A 21555-nucleotide genomic window follows, 5' to 3' on the forward strand; every position below is an offset into this window, starting at 1 on the left:
GGATAATGTTTGCTGACATAAGGTTTGTCATATATAGCTTTTATTATGTTGAGGTATGTTCCTTCTATTCCTGCTTTCTGGAGGTTTTTTTTTTTTTAATCATAAATGGATGTTGAATTTTGTCAAAGGCTTTCTCTGCATCTATTGAGATAATCATATGGTTTTTATTTTTCAACTTGTTACTGTGGTGAATTACATTGATTTGTGGATATTGAAGAATCCTTGCATCTGTGAGATAAAGCCCACTTGGTCATGGTGTATGATCTTTTTAATGTGTTGTTGGATTCTGTTTGCCAGAATGTTGTTAAGGATTTTTGCATCTATGTTCATCAGTGATATTGGCCTGTAGTTTTCCTTTTTTTGTGGCATCTTTGTCAGGTTTTGGTATTAGGGTGATGGTGGCCTCATAGAATGAGTTTGGAAGTTTACCTTCCTCTGCAATTTTCTGGAAGAGTTTGAGTAGGATAGGTGTTAGTTCTTCTCTAAAGTTTTGGTAGAATTCAGCTGTGAAGCCGTCTGGTCCTGGGCTTTTGTTTGTTGGAAGATTTCTGATTACAGTTTCAATTTCCGTGCTTGTGATGGGTCTGTTAAGATTTTCTATTTCTTCCTGGTTCAGTTTTGGAAAGTTGTACTTTTCTAAGAATTTGTCCATTTCTTCCAAGTTGTCCATTTTATTGGCATATAGTTGCTGATAATAGTCTCTTATGATCCTTTGTATTTCTGTGTTGTCTGTTGTGATCTCTCCATTTTCATTTCTAATTTTGTTGATTTTATTTTCCTACCTTTGTTTCTTGATGAGTTTGGCTAATGGTTTGTCAATTTTATTTATCTTCTCAAAGAACCAGCTTTTGGTTTTGTTGATTTTTGCTGTGGTCTCTTTTGTTTCTTTTGCATTTATTTCTGCCCTAATTTTTGAGATTTCTTTACTTCTTCTACTAACCTTGAGGTTCATAATTTCTTTCTTTTCAAGTAGCTTTAGGTGTAGACTTAAACCTAAGACTCAAACCTTTATTTGACTTTTTTCTTATTTCTTGAGGTAAGCCTATATTGCTGTGAACCTTCCCCTTAGTACTGCTTTTAGTGTCCCATAGGTTTTGGGTTGTTGTGTTTTCATTCTCATTCATTTCTATTCATATTTTGATTTCTTTTTGATTTCTTCTGTGATTTGTTGGTTATTCAGAAGCGTGTTGTTCAGCCTCCATATGTATGGATTTTTAATAGTTTTTCTCCTGTAATTGACATCTAATATTACTGTATTGTGGTCAGAAAAGATGCTTGGAATGATTTCAATTTTTTGGAATTTACCAAGGCTAGATTTATGGCCCAGGATGTGATCTATCCTGCAGAAGCTTCCGTGTGCTCTTGAGAAAAAGGTGAAATTCATTGTTTTGGGGTAAAATGTTCCATAGATATCAATTAGGTCTAACTGGTCTATTGTATCATTTCAAGTTTGTGTTTCCTTGTTAATTTTCTGTTTAGTTGATCTATCCATAGGTGTGAGTGGGGCATTAAAGTCTCCCACTATTATTGTGTTATTGTTAGTTTCCCCTTTCATACTTGTTAGCATTTGTCTTACATATTGCGGTGCTCCTATGTTGGGTGCACATATATTTATAATTGTTATATCTTCTTCTTGGATTGATCCTTTGATCATTATGTAGTATCCATCTTTGTCTCTTTTCACAGCCTTTGTTTTAAAGTCTATTTTATCTGATATGGTTATTGCTACTCCTGCTTTCTTTTGGTCTCTATTTGCATGGAATATGTTTTTCCAGTCCTTCACTTTCAGTTTGTATGTGTCCCCTGTTTAAGGTAATTATTGATAAGTATGATCCTGTTGCCATTTGCTTTATTGCTTTGGACTGGATATTATACACCTTTTCTGTGTTTCCTGTCTAGAGAAGATCCTTTAGCATTTGTTGGAGAGCTGGTTTGGTGGTGCTGAATTCTCTCAGCTTTTGCTTGTCTGTAAAGCTTTTGATTTCTCCTTCATATTTGAATGAGATCCTTGCTGGGTACAGTAACTTGGGCTGTAGGCTATTTTCTTTCATCACTTTAAGTATGTTCTGCCATTCCCTTCTGGCCTGAAGAGTTTCTATTGAAAGATCAGCTGTTATCCAATGGGAATCCCCTTGTGTGTTATTTGTTGTTTTTCCCTTGCTGCTTTTAATATTTGTTCTTTGTGTTTGGTCTTTGTTAATTTGATTAATATGTTTCTTGCAGTGTTTGAGGAAGGCAAGGTCTTAACCGCTGGACTCCCAGGGAAATCCCTCCTATTGGAGAGACTTTATATTTTTGATATAAATGTTTATCTTAGCTGCATTTGAGTTGGGGTACAATGAAAGTAATTTGTATAATGATTTTAGAATGTAATTTTCAGTTGCATTTGGACTAAATATTACTGGAATCATTATTCTCAATTAGAAGTGGTTAAACATCCACCATGCAGAACACTGACCACTGTCAAGAGACAAATTTTAAAATTGTGCAGTATCTTAGGGGCACTCCCACTGGTGATGGTGGTGCCAGTGGTGATGATGGCCACAGAGTTGATGGTCATGGGGCAGATGATGATGGTGGTGATAGTAACAGTCATTTTAGATCTCAGATTTATGGGAACGTCATCATTTGGGGAAAAATGTTTACTTGAGACTAATTTGAAATGTATATAAAAAATCTTTTAATGTCAAGCTATAAATTTAGACAAGTAGATTAGAACTAGAAATAGATTGAAAGCAACCAACTCTATAGTTTAATGTCAAGTAGTTTACAAATGTCTTGGCAGAAGTGTGCTTCCATGAGTTTGGGAATATCGTTTTTTGCCTGCAACCCCAAGTGACAAGCCAGTGCACAAGAATGTAAAAGGCGGAGTCTGTGTTTTTACCCTCAAAAAGCTACCAGTTCTTTGTATTGTGATTTTCTTGCATACCTTTAAAAAAATCATGTTTTACCAAAGGGCACTTTTGAGAAATCAATGTAATGATGTTAGTTACAGCTCTCTTCAGGGCCTGGCACATCTCAGGCCTTTGCACTGATTTTGGGCTCCTTCTGCACTGTTGAGAGGGAGAGTCACAGCACCAGTTGATTGGCATGTGCACGTTGAGTTAAAAGAGTCCATAAAATTGCAAGAGAGCAGCTAGGTGCTTTAAGTACATTTTAAACTCCTGACCCAGAGAAGCTACATCTGAGGGTGCTGCCTTGCACAGGTTTTGTGGACTGGGTTTGGTCCTCTGGATTTGAAGCCCAACCTTTGCAATCTTAAGCTTCCTAATTTACCTGCTCACCAGGAAATCCGCCACAAAAATATTAAGCTACCGTTTCAGTGACACCTTTCCTTTGTCCTTAGTTTCATTTGCCTCAGATGTGCACCCTGTTCGTGGTATTTCCCAGGCTTCTGAACGCTTAGTGGAAGCATCTCAGAACATCAGCTGTTTGGCCTTCATCTGTACGTTCGCAGAAGGTGACCACGCTCTACCGCAAACACAAGTGCATAGAATAGACACGGATGAAGGAGCACACTTTCATAAATCCTTTTTCAAAGTGTAATTATTGTCAAGGAGCTTTTTGTGGATGTTTCTAAATCAAAAGTTGTGTGGACTGAATCCAACCCAGAGGAGCCTTTTGTTGGTTTATGTGGTGTTACGGATATTTTTTTTTAATTGAAAGTGTTAGTCGCTAAGTCCTGTCTGACACTTTGAACTGTAGCCCACCAGGCTCCTCTGCCCACGGGATTCTCCAGGAGAGAATACTGGAGCAGATTGCCATGCCCTTCTCTCGGGGATCTTCCTGACCCAGGGATCGAACCTGTGTCTCCTGCATGGCAAGCGGATTCTTGACCACTGAGCCACCAGGGAAGCCCTTCCCTCATCTGTGTTCTCTACCAAAGCCAGGCTGGACCTGTGTTGTGACTCTCACCAAGGGCAATTAAGCACCTCTCAGCCTTGACAGTGAGAGCTTGAAGTGTTTTTCAGACTGGTTTGAAGCTCCCATTATGCCCAGCACCTCTGTTCAGACGTTAAGCAGACAACTAAGTATTAACTGTTGCAGCCACATTTTCCTCTTGGGGATTGTTATTCCTCATCTGCTTTGAAGTGCTCTGCATTCGTTGGCTTCGTGTATCACATAATGATTTTATTTCTTATTTTTCCAGTGATCATAGTCAATGTTTCTGCCTAATTAGAAACCAAGTCACAGTCTCCACTGCCTATTTACATGGATCTTTTAGAAGATCCTCTGAGTGACAGCATATTAAGTTGAACTCTTGCTAGCCCTGAGAAGAATGACTTGAATAATAAGGCTGGTCCAATAAGCCAGTTTTGAGGCATGGCAGCCCTCAGCTTGAACATCCATTGTCTTAGCCCGTTAGGGCTGCTGTAACAAGATACTGCAGTCAGGGTGGGTCATAAACAACAGAAGTTTTACTTCTTACAGTCCTAGAGGCTGAGGAATCCAGGGTCAAGTGTCTGGTGAGAGCCTGGATGGCCGTCTTTTTGCTGTAACCTCACCTGGTAGAAGGGGTGAAGGAACCTTCTCAGGCTTCTTTTATAAGGACCCAGATCCATGACCCCATCATGTCCCAAAGGCCCTGCTCCCCAATACCATCACCTTCGGGTTAGGATTTCAGTATAGCGATCTGGGTGGACACAGACAGGAGCAACCATCTGGGGTTGGGTGAACCGTTTGCTTCTGAGCTCAGATCAGAGATTATCTGTACCCTCTTTAAAGAGAGAACTGCGTGACACTTCCACTTTTCTCGGACTGTGCTTCCCCTCCTCAAGTGGAATGGCAAGTGCCTACGTGCATGCTCACTCGCTTCAGTCGTGTCTCTTTGTGACCTTATGGACCCTCCAGACTCCTCTGTCCATGGGATTCCCCAGGCAAGAATACTGGAGTGGGTTGTCATTTCCTCTTCCAGGAAATCTTCGCAACTCAGGAATCAAACCTGCATCTATGTCTCCTACCTTGGCAGGCAAGTTCTTTACCACTAGCACCACCTGGGAAGCTGGTGGCAAGTAGAGTAAGGTATTAATTTTTTTTTCAGTTAATACATTTTTGGCCGCGCTGAGTCTTCATTGCTGCATGGGCTTTCTCTAGTTGCAGCGAGTGGGGGCTGCTAGAGAACTAGCAACTAGGCAACTAGCAACTAGGGCTGTTCCCTAGTTGTACCGTGTGGGCTTCTCCTTGCGGCGGCTTCTTTTTGCAGAGGAAGGGCTCCAGGCAGGCACAGGCTTCAGTAGTTGCTGCACGTGGGCTCAGTAGTTGCAGCTTCCAGACTCTACAGCACGGGATCAGTAGTTGTGGCCCACAGGCATAGTTGCTTTGCAGCATGTGGGATCTTCCCCAAAGAGGGATCGAACCCATGTCTCTTGCATTGGCAGGTGGATTCTTTACCCCTGAGTAAGAAACCCCCAGAGTAAGCTATTATAAAGATGTGGTAATCCACAGGGGCTATGTCTCACAGGAGAAACCAGACAGAGCAATGGGATTGAGGTTGCGTTAACTTGTCAAGAGGGCAGAATTGAAAGCCTCCAAGGTCAGCTCTGTTCTCCACACCTCTCTTTCCCAGATGTTCAAAGGTTTTAGTATTCTGTTCTTAAGAAATAGTCCCAGATTCCTCAGCAGGATGCCTGGTCCAGAGACCTGCTCTAACCAGTGCCAGCACTGACAAGGAGCAGCTGCTCACCCCCTGTGCACTCCCTGTGGGCCAGGCATGGTGCCGAGTGCTGAGAGCCCCATCTTACAGATGAAGAAACTGAGACTTGAGGATACTCAGTAGCTGCCCAAGGTCACACATCTGTTAGGTGGCAGAGCCAGTGCACCTAGTCATTCCTGGGTACTTGTTGTTGTTCAGTCTGACTCTTTGTGACCCCATGGACTCCCCTGACCAGGAGAGTCCTGGGTCCCCTGACCTCCACTATCTCCTGGAGTTTGCTCAAATTCATGTCGACTGAGTGGGGGATGCTATCTAACCATCTCTTCCTCTGCTGCCCCATTCTCCTTTTGTCTTCAATCCTTCCGAGCATCAGGGTCTTTTCCAATGAGTCAGTTCTTTGCATCAGGTGGCCAAAGTATTAGAGCTTCAGCATCAGTCCTTCCATTGAATATTCAGGGTTGATTTCCTTTAAGATTGACTGATTTGATCTCCTTGCAGTCCAAGGAGGTATTAGATGGTCATTTTATAATTTAAAAAAAAAAGAAGGAGAAAAAGAGATGTTAATATTAAACAAAGCAAAACAGGATATGTAATGAAAGATGAGTCATTTAGATAAGGCAACCCTGGATGAAGAATGCCTTCCTCCCTCAGAGAGGCTCCTCTGTCCATCACAAGACGTCCATGTGAGCCAGAGTCTGAGAGCACACTCAAGGAATACATGCACTTTCCACTCCTTAACTGTTGGGATTTTTTCTGGTTGACCCAGCAAATTAAATTCCTTGCATTTCAAGAGAATGTTGCTATTTTTTTTTCTCCCCATTTCTTTAACCATCAGCATGTTATTCCAATGTTAGCTCCTAGCCAACTCTGAATTTCAACAATATTATCCACTTTTCCAAAAAAAGAAAAAAAAAAGAATGTTAGAACTTCAAACTTGTAGAAAGCAGTTTGAGGATCTTTCCTTATCTGTTTGTTATTTTACTTTTATTAGAATAATTTATTACTTTTTTTATTGACTATATTTTTTTCTAGGGAAGAATCAGACTTTCTTGAAAATATTTTTCTGTTTTTAGAAATGTCTAGCTAGAGGAGCAATTTTAAAATAAATCGCTATTTGCATTAAGTTTCTCATCAAAGAAATGAGGAGGTGATAAAGGGACTACACCTAACATATACTTAGTAGCTGGAGATAAACTAATTGTAGACATATTTCAGAACCATAAATGTATGGAATTGCATGATTTAAAGAACAGGAAAATTCACAACAGTTGACTTACAAGGCATGTGGCGTAACGATACTAAGATATGAGGAAAGAAGCCAAGTATGGAATGAAATTGGAAGAGAAACCTTCTCAAAATTAAGTTTTGGCAAGAGGAGGGGGCCTTTGTGTGCCAGATTTTCACTGAGAGCTAATTATATTGGTCACATTGTGAATTGCGTAGAAAGGAGATTGTTGCTTCCGGTACCTTAGATACACAGGTGACTGAACTTTTTTTTTTTTTTTTTTAAGATATAAGCTTTCCTTTTGGTAAAGATTACCTCATCAGAACGTAGTCAACAGAGCCTTTAAAGCTATGCTCTTTGACTAGTATCAAGAAGAATGAGGAATTATAAATATTTTTTAGGAAAATAATATTAAAACAGAAAGGATAGACCATAATCAGTGATGCCAATAAATGGACTGAATTTCTTGGCTTTTATTTTTGTAGTTGCTTGTAATTCCACTGAAAATACACTAGTGTGTCTAACACAAGCTGGTGTAGCTTCAAACGAGTAAGGCCATAGCTGCAGAGATATCCCTTATTTCATTGCTAGAGGGTGCTCTTGTAAAGAAAATCTCATCACACAAGCGCTGCTGAGAATCTCGCGCAACCTGGTGATGTCAGCGTCACCATGGAGATCTCATTCCAGTGAGGGGAAGTGGATTCCACAGTCCTGCATTGGAAATGTGTAAATAGCAGATGCTTTTATTGCCTTTGTTTGAATCCTTGCCCTTGCAGAGCAATTCAAACCGGAAGCTCAGAGGAGAGGAAGTCCATATTTTCTTCAGTGTTTTTTTTTTTTCCCCTCCACAAGCAGCTTGGTCGCCTGTGATGAGAGTGCATAATGGCAAGTTAATGGGAAAGATATGATTTCAGATTTCACATAAAGAATGTCAGAAAACTGAATATGTTTTCCTTGAGTCAAAAAAATAATTCCAACTTGCTTTAAGATAACTTTTCATTATATACTATAGGATAACTAAGTGGTTTTATCAGCTGTAATTTATAATATATGAATGCAAGGGTATATGTTTCTATGCATTTGAATAGTCTTGTTTTCCTGAAACTTGGCAGGTAAAAGCCTGCCTTTGAATTCGGACTGACCTAGTTTCAAATTCCTATTGATCTTCTGTTTAATCTGGCTAAGTTTTTCTAAATCTGTAAAGTATGGATACTGTGTGTGTGTGTGTGTGTGTCTGTGTGTGTGTGTGTGTGTGGTCAGTTGCTCAGTTGTGTCCAACTCTGCAGTCCCATGGACTGTAGCCCACTAGGCTCCTCTGTCCATGGGATTTCCCAGGCAAGAATACTGGAGTGGGTTGCTACTTCTACTCCAGGGCCTCTTCCCAACCCAGAGATCGAGCCCAAGTCTCTTGAGTCTCCGGAATTAGCAGGCAGGTTCTTTACCACTAGAGCCACCTGGGAAGCCTGGGAGGGATATTAATAGCATCTAAACTGTTAGCTGCTCAGTTGTGTCCGACTCTTAGCAGCCTCATGAACTGTAGCCTGCCAGGCTCCTCTGTTCAGGGGATTTCCCAAGCATGAATACTGGAGTGGGTTGCCATTTCTTTCTCCAAATAGCATCTAACTGTTGTCTCATAGTCTGTCTCCATAGCCAAGGGGCTTAAATGTAATAATGTATACTGACTATTAAGTGTAATAATGTATATGGAAAGGTTCTTGTTGCTCTGTCACACACACACACATATCTTTTCTTGATATCTTCATCACATAACTACTATGGTAAAACAGAGAACCATTAGAGAAACTGATAAGAGAACTTAGGTAACTGGTCCAATTCTATATGACTACCCCAAATTTGTGCCCAGAATCTATGTATCATGACCTTCATTCAAAGGCTTTTTCCAGCATATCTGGCAATTACAATCATCCATCTTTTTTGAGATATGGATATGGTATTATGCTAATCATCCCCAGGGATAACCTCAGATGCAATAAAGTGTTTCTATTTGGGATTGGATTTTCCACCTGATGCGAAGAGCTGACTCATGGGGTCAGACTCTGATGCTGGGGAAGATTGAGGGCAGGAGGAGAAGGGGGTAACAGAGGATGAGATGGTTGGATGGCATCACCAGCTCAATGGACATGGTCGATTTTGAGTGAACTATGGGAGATAGAGAAGTACAGGGAAGCCTGGCATGCTGCAAAGAGTCGGACGCAACTTAGCAACTGAACAACAACATATATTCTTATAATAACCAAAGCATTAGGTAAGAACTGAAAATTGATTGATGGCACCTTGTGCCATAAACTGATTACCTCCTTTATAAATTGCATATAATGCCTTTTCTAGTGTAGGGATATTTTGACAGAGGACACTTTTCTCAGAGGAATACGCATCTCCAGCTCCCACAAAAACTAAAATTTGGCCCCAAGAGTCCCTGATTAAGACAGTGGTTCATAGAACTATATATTCATGTGGTCGCTGGTGAACATATTTGCAGGTGAGTTTCACAGCATCATTTCAGTGGAAACCTGGGGCATGAACCCAACTTGCTGTCAGCAACTGCAGCCGGCTTCGTATCAGCTCCCTGATGCTAATTCAAAGTGTGCTTCGTGGGACTTCCCTGACAGTCCAGTGGCTAAGACTCGGGGCTCCCAATGCGGGGAGCCCAGCTTTGATCCCCGGTCAGGAACTAGATCCCACTGGCCCAACTAAAAAGATCCCGCATGCCACAGCTACAGATCCCACCTGTTGCAACGAAGACCTTAAGTAAATATATATTTTTAAAAGTGTGCTTTGCTCCAAAACGATTGACCCATAGGACCCCCTAGACCCAAAGTGAGAAGGGGCACCCATATGCTACCTTTGACCCAAATCTACTTTTATAATAGAAGCCGGTTGTGCCGGGAGCTATCTGCTGCATTTTTAAAATTTATTTATTTGTTTATATTAGCTATGCATTTGATTTGTGCTTATTTGGAAGGAAAACTGTATTGGGGCTAATAAAAATAGCTAAAATGTATTGAGGGTTTATCCTCTTCTGAGTCGCAGTCAAATTCTTAAAACAACCAAAACAATAAACGGAGGCATGAAGAGATTAACATCTGAGGGTCGGAGCTGGATTAATGCAGAACCCTGGGCTTTTACGACCGGGCTGTGCTCTTGGAGAATTGTCCCAGAGTGGACGTCCCTGTTGGGCTGCAGAATCGCACTCAGAGAGGCACCATCTCTGCCCGGAGTTTAGGATCTTCAGAAACAGGGGTTTCCTGACTTGCTCGGGTCAGTGGTCATGGCAGAGCAGGAGCCGCACCCCAGCCACCTGCCTCTGGACCCGCGACAAACTGCTGGAAGGCGCTGCAGCTTCCTCTCCGCTGAATTTCCAATTCACTGCAGTGTGTTAGGAGTTCCTTGGAGTGCCAGTCTGTTCTAAGCCCTGGAAATGAAGAGGTGAAGGCTGAAGGCAGTCCTGTCCTCAAGGCCTCACACAGTGGTGCCCAGAGAACACTTATGGAGTGAGGACTAGGGGTTCAGAGCAGGGGTGAGTCACTTTGGGTTGCAGTGTAGATAGAAGGTAAGGCTTAGATCTTCCATGGAGGCTTGAGTCATAGAAGGGATTTGAGTAGTCAAAGAGTTAATAGAAGGGGATACCTAATGGGAAAAAAAATTGTTCCAAAGCCACACACACATAAGATAGAAGAAGTCCTTTCGAAGGAGAGAAAGTAAAGCAGATAAATTGGAACATGTTTCATGTTAGAGCATAGTACTTAAATTCATCCATCTATCCATCCAACCATTCATCTATCCATCCATCCATCCACCCACCTGTCTGTCCATCCATCAGTCCATCCATCCAGCCATCCTTCCATCCATCCATATCAACACATTGAGTATCAGGCAGCATCTCATGGCTGAAGCTACCATGAACTTGAAAGCTAGGTTCGGAGCAGATTTTGAGGATTCTGGAATGCCACGCTCAAAGATGAACTTCAGTGTGATGATAAGTCATAGGTGTTTGTGTCAGCCATGGAGAGAGAGACTGAAAGTTTACTAAGAAGAAGGAGATTAAGAGAACTAAGTAGGATCAGTGGGAGAGAAAGGAGGTGGGAGTGAGCAAAACCATGGTCCACAGGTAGGAGGCTAAGCTGTGGACTGAGGTGGTGATGGAGTTGCTGAGGAGGGGCAGGGAAGGTCTGGGTTTGGGAGACGGTGCTGGGGCAGCGTCTGTGGCCATGGAGACCACAGAGATAGATGGACACTGATTGTACCACCTCTTCTGGAGGCAGGAGTGACGGTGGACAGGGACAGGCTGGACTGGACTTCTTTTCTCAAACGTCATCTCTCTGCCTTTGCATCTTTCTTGGACCCAGTCTTGATGGATGCTTCCAATAACCTGATACCTGTTGACTAGAGATTTCACAGAAGAGAAGGTCAACTGTCACTCTCTCTTTGTAGCAAGGAATGTTGTTGTTGTTTTAATCCATAAATGGAACTTGTTTCTCAAAGCTGGTTACCACACTGACTTTTGAGAACCTCAGACTTAAGAAGGAATAACATTGCATAGATGTATCAAATCAGATCATTACGCACAGTACTGGTTTTACATTTCTCTATCTTTTCTAATCCTTTGATGTCAGAAAATACTATAATGCCTAAAGGAAAAATCTCCAAGTATATTGGCCTAGAAAAAAGGGTTATAAATCTTCCTCTATTATCCTCTATTGTTAGATGGGATAGAATACATTTGTAGCTACCTCCAGCTCAGTGATCGAGAGTGAGAGCACAGACAGTCAAAGTGCATAGATTATCCTAAATCCATCTTTATTGTAACCTGGTGTTTAAGCCTCCTTTGCTATCAGCTCTTTTACCAAGGCTTCTAACAGGGAGCAGTTTTCTAAATTTGAACTTGATCTACTGACCCTACCCACCTTCTCTGGGTGGGAGTTTTATAAGCAGGGAAATGGATAAATGATGCCAGAGCAGACAGCATAGAAAACATCACAGTTTCTGACAGTTGAACAAATTCTTTGATTTCACTCACTCACGATTGAGAGGTAAATGGATACATGTTGCTTGGCATTGAAAGGACTTCTCCCTGCCTTCTTTGTGTGTGTGTGAGTGATGACAGTTACTTTTCCATAGCCATCACTGTGTTCCTTTTATGTTCTTGGAGTCCTGGAGTTGGAAACAACATCAAACGTTCATCATGTTTCAGTTTCCACTTGGAACAGAATTCTACCTAAACCATCCAGTCTGTATGGTTGTCGCTCTATTTTCTGAGTCTCGGGCTGGGAGGATGGTCATCTGGATGTGATGGATGGGGGTTGGCTGGCAACCTGCTCATAACATGTTATAGTTTTGGTAGTTATTTGTTCACTTATCAGTGGCATAAAGTAGCCACCAGTAGAGAGAGGTGATCTGGTTGGCCAACTGACGTTCTGAAATGCAAATGATGGGAATATGTGGAATGAAAGGGCATTTTCTTTCTTTTGGAAAACAGTATTTTTCAACCATTGGAGCTTTGTCATCATAACGTTTGGCACAGAGCCTGGCACAGAGTAGGTCCAGCTTAAATGTTTGAATGAATTTAAAATTCTCTTCACTTAACAGCTGTCAGCATAGCCTATCCAATAAGGGAGCATACCATGCTGATGAGGAGAGTTCCAGAATCAAGGAAGTCTGGGAAAGACTGTATTTTTGTGTCTCCTCTTTGGAGTTGCCGTGTGCTTAGCACAGTCAGGGGCTTGAGACGATCAGAAGGAACAAACGCAGGTGGCGCTAGTGGTAACGTACCTGCCAGTGCAGGAGACGCAAGAGGCATAGGTTCGATCCCTGGGTCGAAAAGATCCCCTGGAAAAGGGAATGGCAACCCACTCCAGTATTCTTGCCTGGAGAATCCCGTGGACAGAGGAGCCTGGCGGGCTACAGTCCATAGGGTCGCAAAGAGTCGAACACCACTGAAGTGACAGAGCACAAAACAAAGAAGTCTGTTTATGTTGGAGAAATATTTTCCAAATCTCTTTGGCCATAGGACCCTGTGGGGCACAAATTCTATTAATCATTCTCACTTTAGGAAATACTGCTTTTTAGGCTAATTGTTCACGTTCTTGCCTGAATAAGACATGGTTTCCCATTCCTACTCATTTTTATATGCCTGTGTGCTGTGTGCTAATGGACAGATAGTCGGCACAGTATGGACCTACACGAGTAAAATGACAACGGCCTGGGCGGGGTTGGTTGAGATGACTCCCGCGATGATCAGGAAAGCAGGGGTCGCGGTGCCGGGGTGCTGTGTCATGAAGATACAAATGAAGAGAGTCATGGTTGGAATCTGATAGAAAGGATTGTAACAGAGAGCGGGTTCTCAGTTCAAAAGGCCTGTTATTAACCCCAAGTAGACGATCAAAGCTTCTGAGTGTTGAAGACCTTCCGTTCATCTTCCTGGATGCTTACAGTCTCTTAAGTCACCTGTGTTTTCAAGCTTTTAGAGACAGAATAAGCGCTGACCACCATGGATGTCCCTCACTCACACTTAGTGCTCACTGTCAAACTGTGAGAGAAGTATCATGCTGAAGACCTCAGCCGAGTGGTTATTTGTGGGGATGTTGTTGTTGTTGTTGTTTAATTTTCATAGGAGTACAGTTGCTTTACAGTGCTGTGTTAGTTTCTGCTGTACAGCAAAGTGAATCAGCTGTGTGTGTTTGTGTGCGTTCCGTTGCATCTCTTTGCGACCCCCATGGACTGTAGCCCTCCAGGCTTCTCTGTCCATGGAATTTTCCAGGCCAGAATCCTGGAGTGGGCAGCGATTTCCTTCCCCAGAATCAGCTATAGTATGTCTATTTCCGCCCCCTTCTCAGACTCCCGTTCCATTTGGGTCACCCCAGAGCACCGAGTAGAGCTCCTTGCGCTATACAGTAGGTTCTCATTAGTTATCTACTTTATACGTAGTAACAATAGTGTGTATATGTCAATCTCAATCTCCTAATTCACCTCCCTTCCCCATTTGGCATCCATATGTTTGTTCTTTACATCTGTATCTCTGTTTCTGCTTTGCGCATAGGTTCATCTGTACCATTTTTCTAGACTCCACATGTATGTGTTAATATATGGTACTTGTTTTTCTCTTTCTGACTTCACTCTGTCCAAGTAGTTGTTTGAGAATGAGGGATTATTGAAGAAAAACTATCTGATGCCTCCATAGCATTGCATCTGGGGCTCTGAACGATGCTATCCTTCCCCACCTCACTTCTGTAAGCGCTCCAGCATCTTTGACTTGTCAGGGTCATGTTACGGGAACTGACAAGGAGCAGAACCCCAGAACCCCAGTGGTGCTCTGTGGATGAAGTACCAGTACATAAGGGAAGGGGTTCACAGGAAGCACAGACCAAAAACCTCTCACACATCAGACACAGGAAGGCTTGTCTCTGATCCTCAAATATCCAAGGGAAAATGCAATAAATAAATACGAAAGTCTATTTCACGCAGCTCTGAATGGTGCCTTCAAGTGACCGCTTTACAATCTGCTCCAAGTGGTCAAAAAAAATTAAAAATAGATAGAAATCAGAAGCATTTCCGGTGCCTTCTACTGGCATTATACATACTGTGAACAACAACAGCAAAAGTATTACCCTGCACATCCACATATTCAGAGAGAGAGCAGCAAGCTCAGAATTATTCATCTGGACTACATTTACTTGAAAAGCGGCATTTAGCTTTCAAAGTTCATGTTGGAGAAGAAGTTGAATAAAATATCAAAAGGTTGTTTTAAAACTTTCCCTTTGTGTGACCACAAGCTAGGGAACCACGGGAATGTTAAAGTTCAGCTTAGCTTGAGATGAGGGATACAGTTGCTTCGTCTCTGTAGCCAAATCTCCGAAATAACTGACTTTTTCTATTATTCCTTTTATGAAGGGCACCATTTTTGTTTTAGATAGAGGTAGACGTGACCTTGGGCTTCTCAGGTGGCTCAGTGGTAAAAGAAGCCTCCTGCCAATGCAGAAAGACGTGGGTTTGATCCCTGGGTCAGAATGATCCCCTGGAGGAGGAAATGGCAATCCACCCCAAGATTCTTGCCTGGAGGACCCCATGGACAGAGGAGCCTGGCGGGCTACAGTCCATGGGGTCACAAAGAGTCGGGCACGACTTACACAGCACAGATGGGGTCTAAAGGAGATTGTGCTATTCCTGTTAGGGTACAAATATTTTTCTCTAGTTGTTGCCCCAGCGACCATCATCATGTAACTCTGGCATCAGTTACTAGAAAACACATTTGTTGCTAAAACCATACACTGACTTTTACTGCTCTCCAGGACGGTTACAATCAGAGGAGTGAAGGAGCGCTCCTTTTCTACAAGTTGCTGTGTCCAGTCTGTTGTGAAAATAAAGGGCTCCTGCCTCCTAGCCTATTGATATGTCAGGTCATAAATGTGAGTTACCGGTTCTATGTCCCTTTTCCCGCCTTCCTGCACCACTGAAACGGAACATGTTTCTTACTAGTAACAGATGCTGGAAAACCTCCCTTTGAAATTCCTCCGGAGGAGCGGCCCTGTTGATTCCATTAGCTGGGAAGTGGCTGTATGCAGATGTCCACTGGCGGGGATGCTTTGCTGTAATTGCTGTGCTGCTGACCCCTTGCTGAGTGCCACGCTTTTCTCTTGTAGGTGATGTGCCTTCAGGACTTTTTTGGTGACGATGACATTTTTATTGCATGTGGACCGGAGAAGTTCCGTTACCAGGATGATTTCTTGCTAGATGAAAGTGGTAAGGAAACAAAAAAAAAAGTTCAAAACCAGGGGAAATTTGAGGCAGCTTTCCAAAATGAGCTGCACTCGGGCCAAGATTATGTCAACTCGAAAGCTACCAAATCAGTTTCAGATCCTCAGCCAACATGGCTTTCCCATATCTCGAATTTCTTTGATTTTTTTATAATATAGAAAACAGATGAAATGATCATTTGAAAGGTTAAATCATTTAGAAGAATAAATTACCAGTGACTAATTTATAACCATTTTGTTAACTACATCGGTGTTCTATAGAAAAATCATGGTGTTAATGTCTACTTTTTAATTACATATTTATATCAAAACTCATAGTTGAAAGATGTGTTATCGTGAAGTTATTGAGCATGTGTCTAGACTCAGCTTTCTCATGGCCTCCTTTCTCCTGTAGGTCCTGAGAAGGATGGTCTTGTGTCCTTTTCCTTTAAATATGTCAGAATTTGTGTGTCATTAGGATCTGTGAAGGATCAGAAAAAGCATCCTTCAGTTGAAAATGAAATGTGATTTTTTTCCCCAATTGGTAGAGAAGGAACCATTGATAAAGAGGGAAAGATACATCTTGGGAAATGAATGTGAAAGGTTGTAACTTCAAGAATGATGTTTTCTGATACCGTAAATCATCTCAGAATCTTAACAGCATCACAGGAAAGACGATTGCCCTGAACAGAGAGACCTTTCCTAAGTCATATGTCTTCTGATTTAATTAGGGACATAGTACATATTTATTGTTAATTCAAATTGTTGCTACTTGGGAGCACTTTTAGAAGTGATAATGAATTGCCTAGATAAATGCAGATAAATTAATGAGCTTTTGACCAAGTGGGTGGGAAATACTGGAGCTCCAAATATGGCTGATATACATTCACATAGAATATCTATATTATATACGTATGTGCATATCAGGTACATGCATTTAAACACACTACAGTTATTTCATCATTTTAAAATGTCTTCAGGTGTATAGGGAGGGATAAAAATAAGAGAGGTTGCCCCTTTATCATTAAAACTTTAAATGCCTAATAAAAGTTTTTGCAGCTCTATCACTTGAAGAGATTTAAGTTATTGATGTTTTGGTTGAAAAGGCTGGGAGAGTGGTTTGGTACCTCTTTCCCTCTAAATAAGTTTTCTCTAAATACTTTGCATCTTTATCTCTGATAGACTCTCCTTGGAGACAGAAATTGATGCAAATCTATCATTCATGTGAAGGCCAGGGGCGGGCTCCCCCAGCCCACCCCTTTTTCAGATGAGACAGCTTAGCTGTTGTGCAAAAGAAGTGAAGGTTAGAAGTCAGGCAGAAGAGCCGACAGCACAGTTTTGAAAAGAATAAACTGCCTTGATTTCCAATTTAAAGAAGATAGCTGTTTCTAATGGGACGGACAGAGAGACCAGATGCGTTCTGAAATGAAAGTTTGAGTCTGCTGCTTTGATAACAGAAAAACAGCCTCTCAGACTTGAACTGGAATCCAGCTTGGTTTCAAATCAGCAGAGCTGGTCTGGGCTTCTGCCGCCCTCCGTGTCCCCCCCGCCCCCAGGGAGACTCAGGGCTTCTCCCCGACCTTGCCTCTCTTGGTGTGGCCTTGGGGCTGGACTTTCGCCCTTGACAGTGTTCTCTCAACCCAGGTGGCTTCAGCCTACTCATGTTCATCCGTTGTGATGGGCAGGCCGGCTTTCTGAAATGTTGAACAGCAAAATCCCCATGATTTCCCTGTAGAAGCCTTTCTCATGAATAAGAATGTATATATATACATGCACACTCGTGCACACGCGTGCATGCACACGCGGGAGTTGGGGGATGTTGCCCATGAGGTGTGGCTTGGCCCAGTGAAGGGCTGCTTCAGACTAAAACTTGAGTGACGAAGGGAGAACTGCACATCCTTTCCTGGGATGAATATACCCCGAGCGTTTCTTGGTGTGAAGTACATCTGCTGAGTAACCGTGTACTCCCCCGTATCCTCCGGGAAGCACGTGGCTTGGGGGTAGGGGTAGAGACGAAGTCTAAATTGAGATTTTTTTTTTTTTCACTTCCTGGCATGAACCTACCCCGAGACTAAATTCACACGTTGACAACTGCAGTTTCCCTGTCGCTTGTACAGCATGTTCTGGCGCTAATGTATTAACATTTGAATCTTTTTTTTTTTTTTAAGTGCTCTGAGCATGATTTGCTGCAGCCTATCTGTACTTGCTAAACGATATTTGCACGTCGAGGCTTCCTTTGGCCTCTTCCATAGGGGCTTCCTGAAAGGAGGAGCAACGGGGAGCGGGGGAACCAGCAGTGACTGAATTAATATTGGTGCAGAGGCTTTGCTTGATTTAATGGCACCAAGAAGCAGGCTTTTGCCACAAGACAGCACTTTTATTTTGTCTCTTGAAATTAAGCCAGCTTGCAGTGAGTTCAGGATTAGCAAATGATACCTCCCCTGATGACTGCTGGGAAAGCTCCTGGAGATGGCTCTTAAGGTCTTTCCAGTGAGACATTGTGACTTTATAGACGTTTATTTCATGGGACTACAGTGGAGCCAGATCAATATTAGAAACTGTGAGGGGGCTTTCTTCCTCCCCCGTTTTCACAGAAAAAAATACTTTCCTTCTTCCAGCTCCAAATGTAACCATTTTAGCAATATCGTCATCAATCGCTGGCTTTTTAGCACCTTCTAGTGTGGTGGATGAAGGACTATACATAGAGACACAGGCCAGGGGATCCTTCCTCAGTCATGGCTTGCGGTCTAATTTAGAAATGATGAAACATAGTCAAGGGAAATGCCAAATTGGAGACAGGAAGCTTCACACAGTTTCGCTTGTATGTTGAAGATAAACTGATGAATTTATAATTTGTTGCCCTTAAAAAGTGAGAGGATTTTGTTGAGAAATGCCTACCTCTACCCAGGAGGGTAAAGCAACTCCTTGGTGAGGAGCCTGTCACAGGATGTCACCTTCTGTCCACCCCTCAAAGCCAACACCCCCCTGGAGTCGCTTGGCCAGTTTCCTCACCTGCCTACTTCACCCCTGCCAGGCCTGACACCTGCTCAGGAGTTTCAGCCTCACTCATCCTTTTTTTAAAAAATTAAATTTAATGTTTTTATTGAAATGAGTTGATTTACAATGTTGTGTTAATTTCTGCTGTATAGCAAACTGATTTGGTGTTACACACACACACACACACGTATATGTGTGTATGCGTGTGTGTATATATACACACACACACATTCCCTTTTATATTCTTTTCCATTATGGTTTATTTCAGGATTCAGGATACTGAATACACGTTGCTATGCTACACTGTGGGGCCTTGTTTATCCACTCTGCATATGCTAGTTTCCTCTGCTAACCCCACACTCCCGGTCCATCCCTCGCCTTCTCCCCCCTGCCCTTGGCAACCACAGGTCTGCTTTCTGTCCGTGAGTCTGTTTTGTAGATAAGCGCATCTGTGTCCTATTTTAAATTCCACGTATAAGTGGCGTCATATGGTATTTGCCTTTCTCTTTCTGTTCATCTTCTCTGTTTACCAGTTCCCCTGTGCCCTTGATTCCTTAATGTTAATAGGCATTAATGTTAATTCCTTGGTGTTAATAGGCATGACTCCAGACTTCATATTTTTGTTTGGGTGTTGTCTATCTGTCTTCTGAGGTTGCTGTAACAAAGAGTCCTGTCTCTGGGGAATGCTGGTCCAGGTTCCTCCTGCAGTAGGCAGACCCGTCTGGAGTCTAGTGTTCTTCCTGGGTATGTGATTTGAGAAGGGACGTTTCCTCAGCTTTCTCTTGTGGACCCGATGGTATCGGGTACCCAGGACCTTCTGGATACATGTTCCCAGAAGTATTCCATCCTGACCTTGGAAACAAGGACTCAGGTCCTGAATGAGGTGCAGCAGAAGCTACATCAGGCACGAGGTACCACAGCGTCCTCATTGCTTTCCCCAGCTCTGGGTGATGAGAAAATCGGGTTAGAACTCAGCACAATGGAAGCAATACTGGACAAGGTTAGGAGACAAAGGTCTGGCCCAAGCTTGGTGCCCTGCTTGCTGTGTGGTCTCTGCATCTCCAAGCCTGCTTTCCATTCTGTAAAACACCTTTCCCCCCTTCCCCGGGTTGTAATGGACCTCAAATGAGATAATAAATGTCAAAGCACGTTCAAAACTGTGTTCCTTATTACTTAGTGAATGATGTTAGTGAATGACACCTCAGCTGAAATACACCTCCTGGTGGACTGCAGCTGGACTCAGCCACATAGCTGCGTTTGCAGGGCTTAATTGGAGGCAGATGTCATCAAGATGTGCTGCCGGGGCGCTTTAGAACAAAAAAGTGACTATCTATTGCTCTTTTCCCACTCTCAACTTCTAATCCTGTGGTGGAGGTGAGAGGAGATGCAGCGACCTTTGAAGATACCCACCCTTTTCTGGAGGGAATCTCTGGAAGATTAAACCAAATGACATGTAGACCCAGTCAGATTTCTAAAGCTGATGATGTTCAGGAAGTCCCAGCCCTTAGGTCCACATTGATTTGGGTTAGAGGGATTATAATGGATCTGCTGCTTTGTCCTGGGGCTGGTGATGCCAAGAAACATCACAAGAAACAGTCCCCAAGGTCACTGGGGACACCAGAAAGACGCGTAGTGTCTGGATTGACCAGACTTCCTCACACAGTGGCTTTTGAGCTACTGCCGGCAAAAGTCATTCATTCTTTGATGAGGAGCCTACCAGGCTCCTCTGTCCATGGGGATTCTCCAGGCAGGAATATTGGAGTGGGTTGTGATGTTATCCTCCAGGGGATCTTCCCAACTCAGGGGCAGTCTCCTGCATTGCAGGCAGATTCTTTACCATCTGAGCCACCAGGGAAGCCCATTCTTTCATACATCCATTCATTTATTCAGTTAGCTAAGGTAACTTACCATGTGCCAGGCAGTGCGCTAGACACAAATAATTGTCGACAGTAACACTTCCATGAAATAGGACCCTCCTATGACTTTTAATATTACTTATATCTGAAGCTGTCAGAGGATCTTGGCTGCTGAACTTTGACTCAAAATATTAATTTTTGCTTGTATATTTTATCTCTTTGGAGTACTATTGTGGTAAAATATCTGACGGGTCACAACAGACTGACAATTCTTTATAGGTTTAAATTTTAATTGGATGATGTGGCCAGTTTAAATGGAATTTGTGAGCAGACTTATTTCAGATGTGTGGTACCTGATGCTGGAATACTTGATAGGTTCAATAGATTTTGATCTTAGGAATGGACAGTTCTTATTTCAAAAAAAATTATAACTGTAGTGGTGAATAATTGCCAAGCTTCTGTGACCTTTTCTTTTTTAATAGAAAATCGGGGATGCATTTTTATGAGTTCTGAACAGAAAGCCCATTGGGTTACATGCTTTGCTCTTCTCAGTAAGTTCTCCATTGCATCTTAGCTGTAGGAAAATTGAAGGGGTTCTGGAGACTTCCTCCTCCATGGCTACATTTTAGCTCATGCATAAATATAAAGTTCCCCAGAACACAGTGGTATTTTCTCATTTGATTCGCTGCCAAGCTGTGGAGACCTAGAGATACTTTGGAGACATGTAGAGACACATTTTACTTTGGAGACAGAATCTAACTTGAGTACCGGCTAGTTCCTTTTCTATGAAAATATGATTTTTCTCCTTAGGAAAGAAAGACATTGTATTAATATAACACATCTTTTCTTTATGTTTTCTCTTCCAGTCCTCATGGGCTTCTTTTTCTTGTATTTGGTAGCAGTGACACCTGAATTGTTGACATGAAAAAACCAACAAAATATAGCATTGAGAATGAATGATATACATGAGGCGTCTTGGAAACCATGGGTTTGCAGTCCCTCCTGACAGCATTGCAACAGTTGTTCATCTATCCCCAACCAAAACACTCTTTCGCAACTTACACCTTTATGAGA

General features: G+C 42.5%; 1 protein-coding gene across 4 annotated transcripts in view; it reads left to right on the forward strand.

The window, feature by feature from the left end:
• DCLK1 (doublecortin like kinase 1) overlaps positions 1-21555 on the forward strand; it is a 350076-nt gene that overhangs the window by 175539 nt on the left and 152982 nt on the right. For all 4 annotated transcript variants that reach the window (XM_012184574.4, XM_042255148.2, XM_012184573.4 and 1 more), the window contains exon 4: positions 15536-15635. In XM_012184574.4, the coding sequence (XP_012039964.1) occupies positions 15536-15635 (100 nt within the window). The remainder of the gene's footprint in view (positions 1-15535; positions 15636-21555) is intronic.

This window comes from Ovis aries, chromosome 10 (assembly GCF_016772045.2).
Source record: "Ovis aries strain OAR_USU_Benz2616 breed Rambouillet chromosome 10, ARS-UI_Ramb_v3.0, whole genome shotgun sequence".
NCBI classification, from domain to species: domain Eukaryota; kingdom Metazoa; phylum Chordata; class Mammalia; order Artiodactyla; family Bovidae; genus Ovis; species Ovis aries.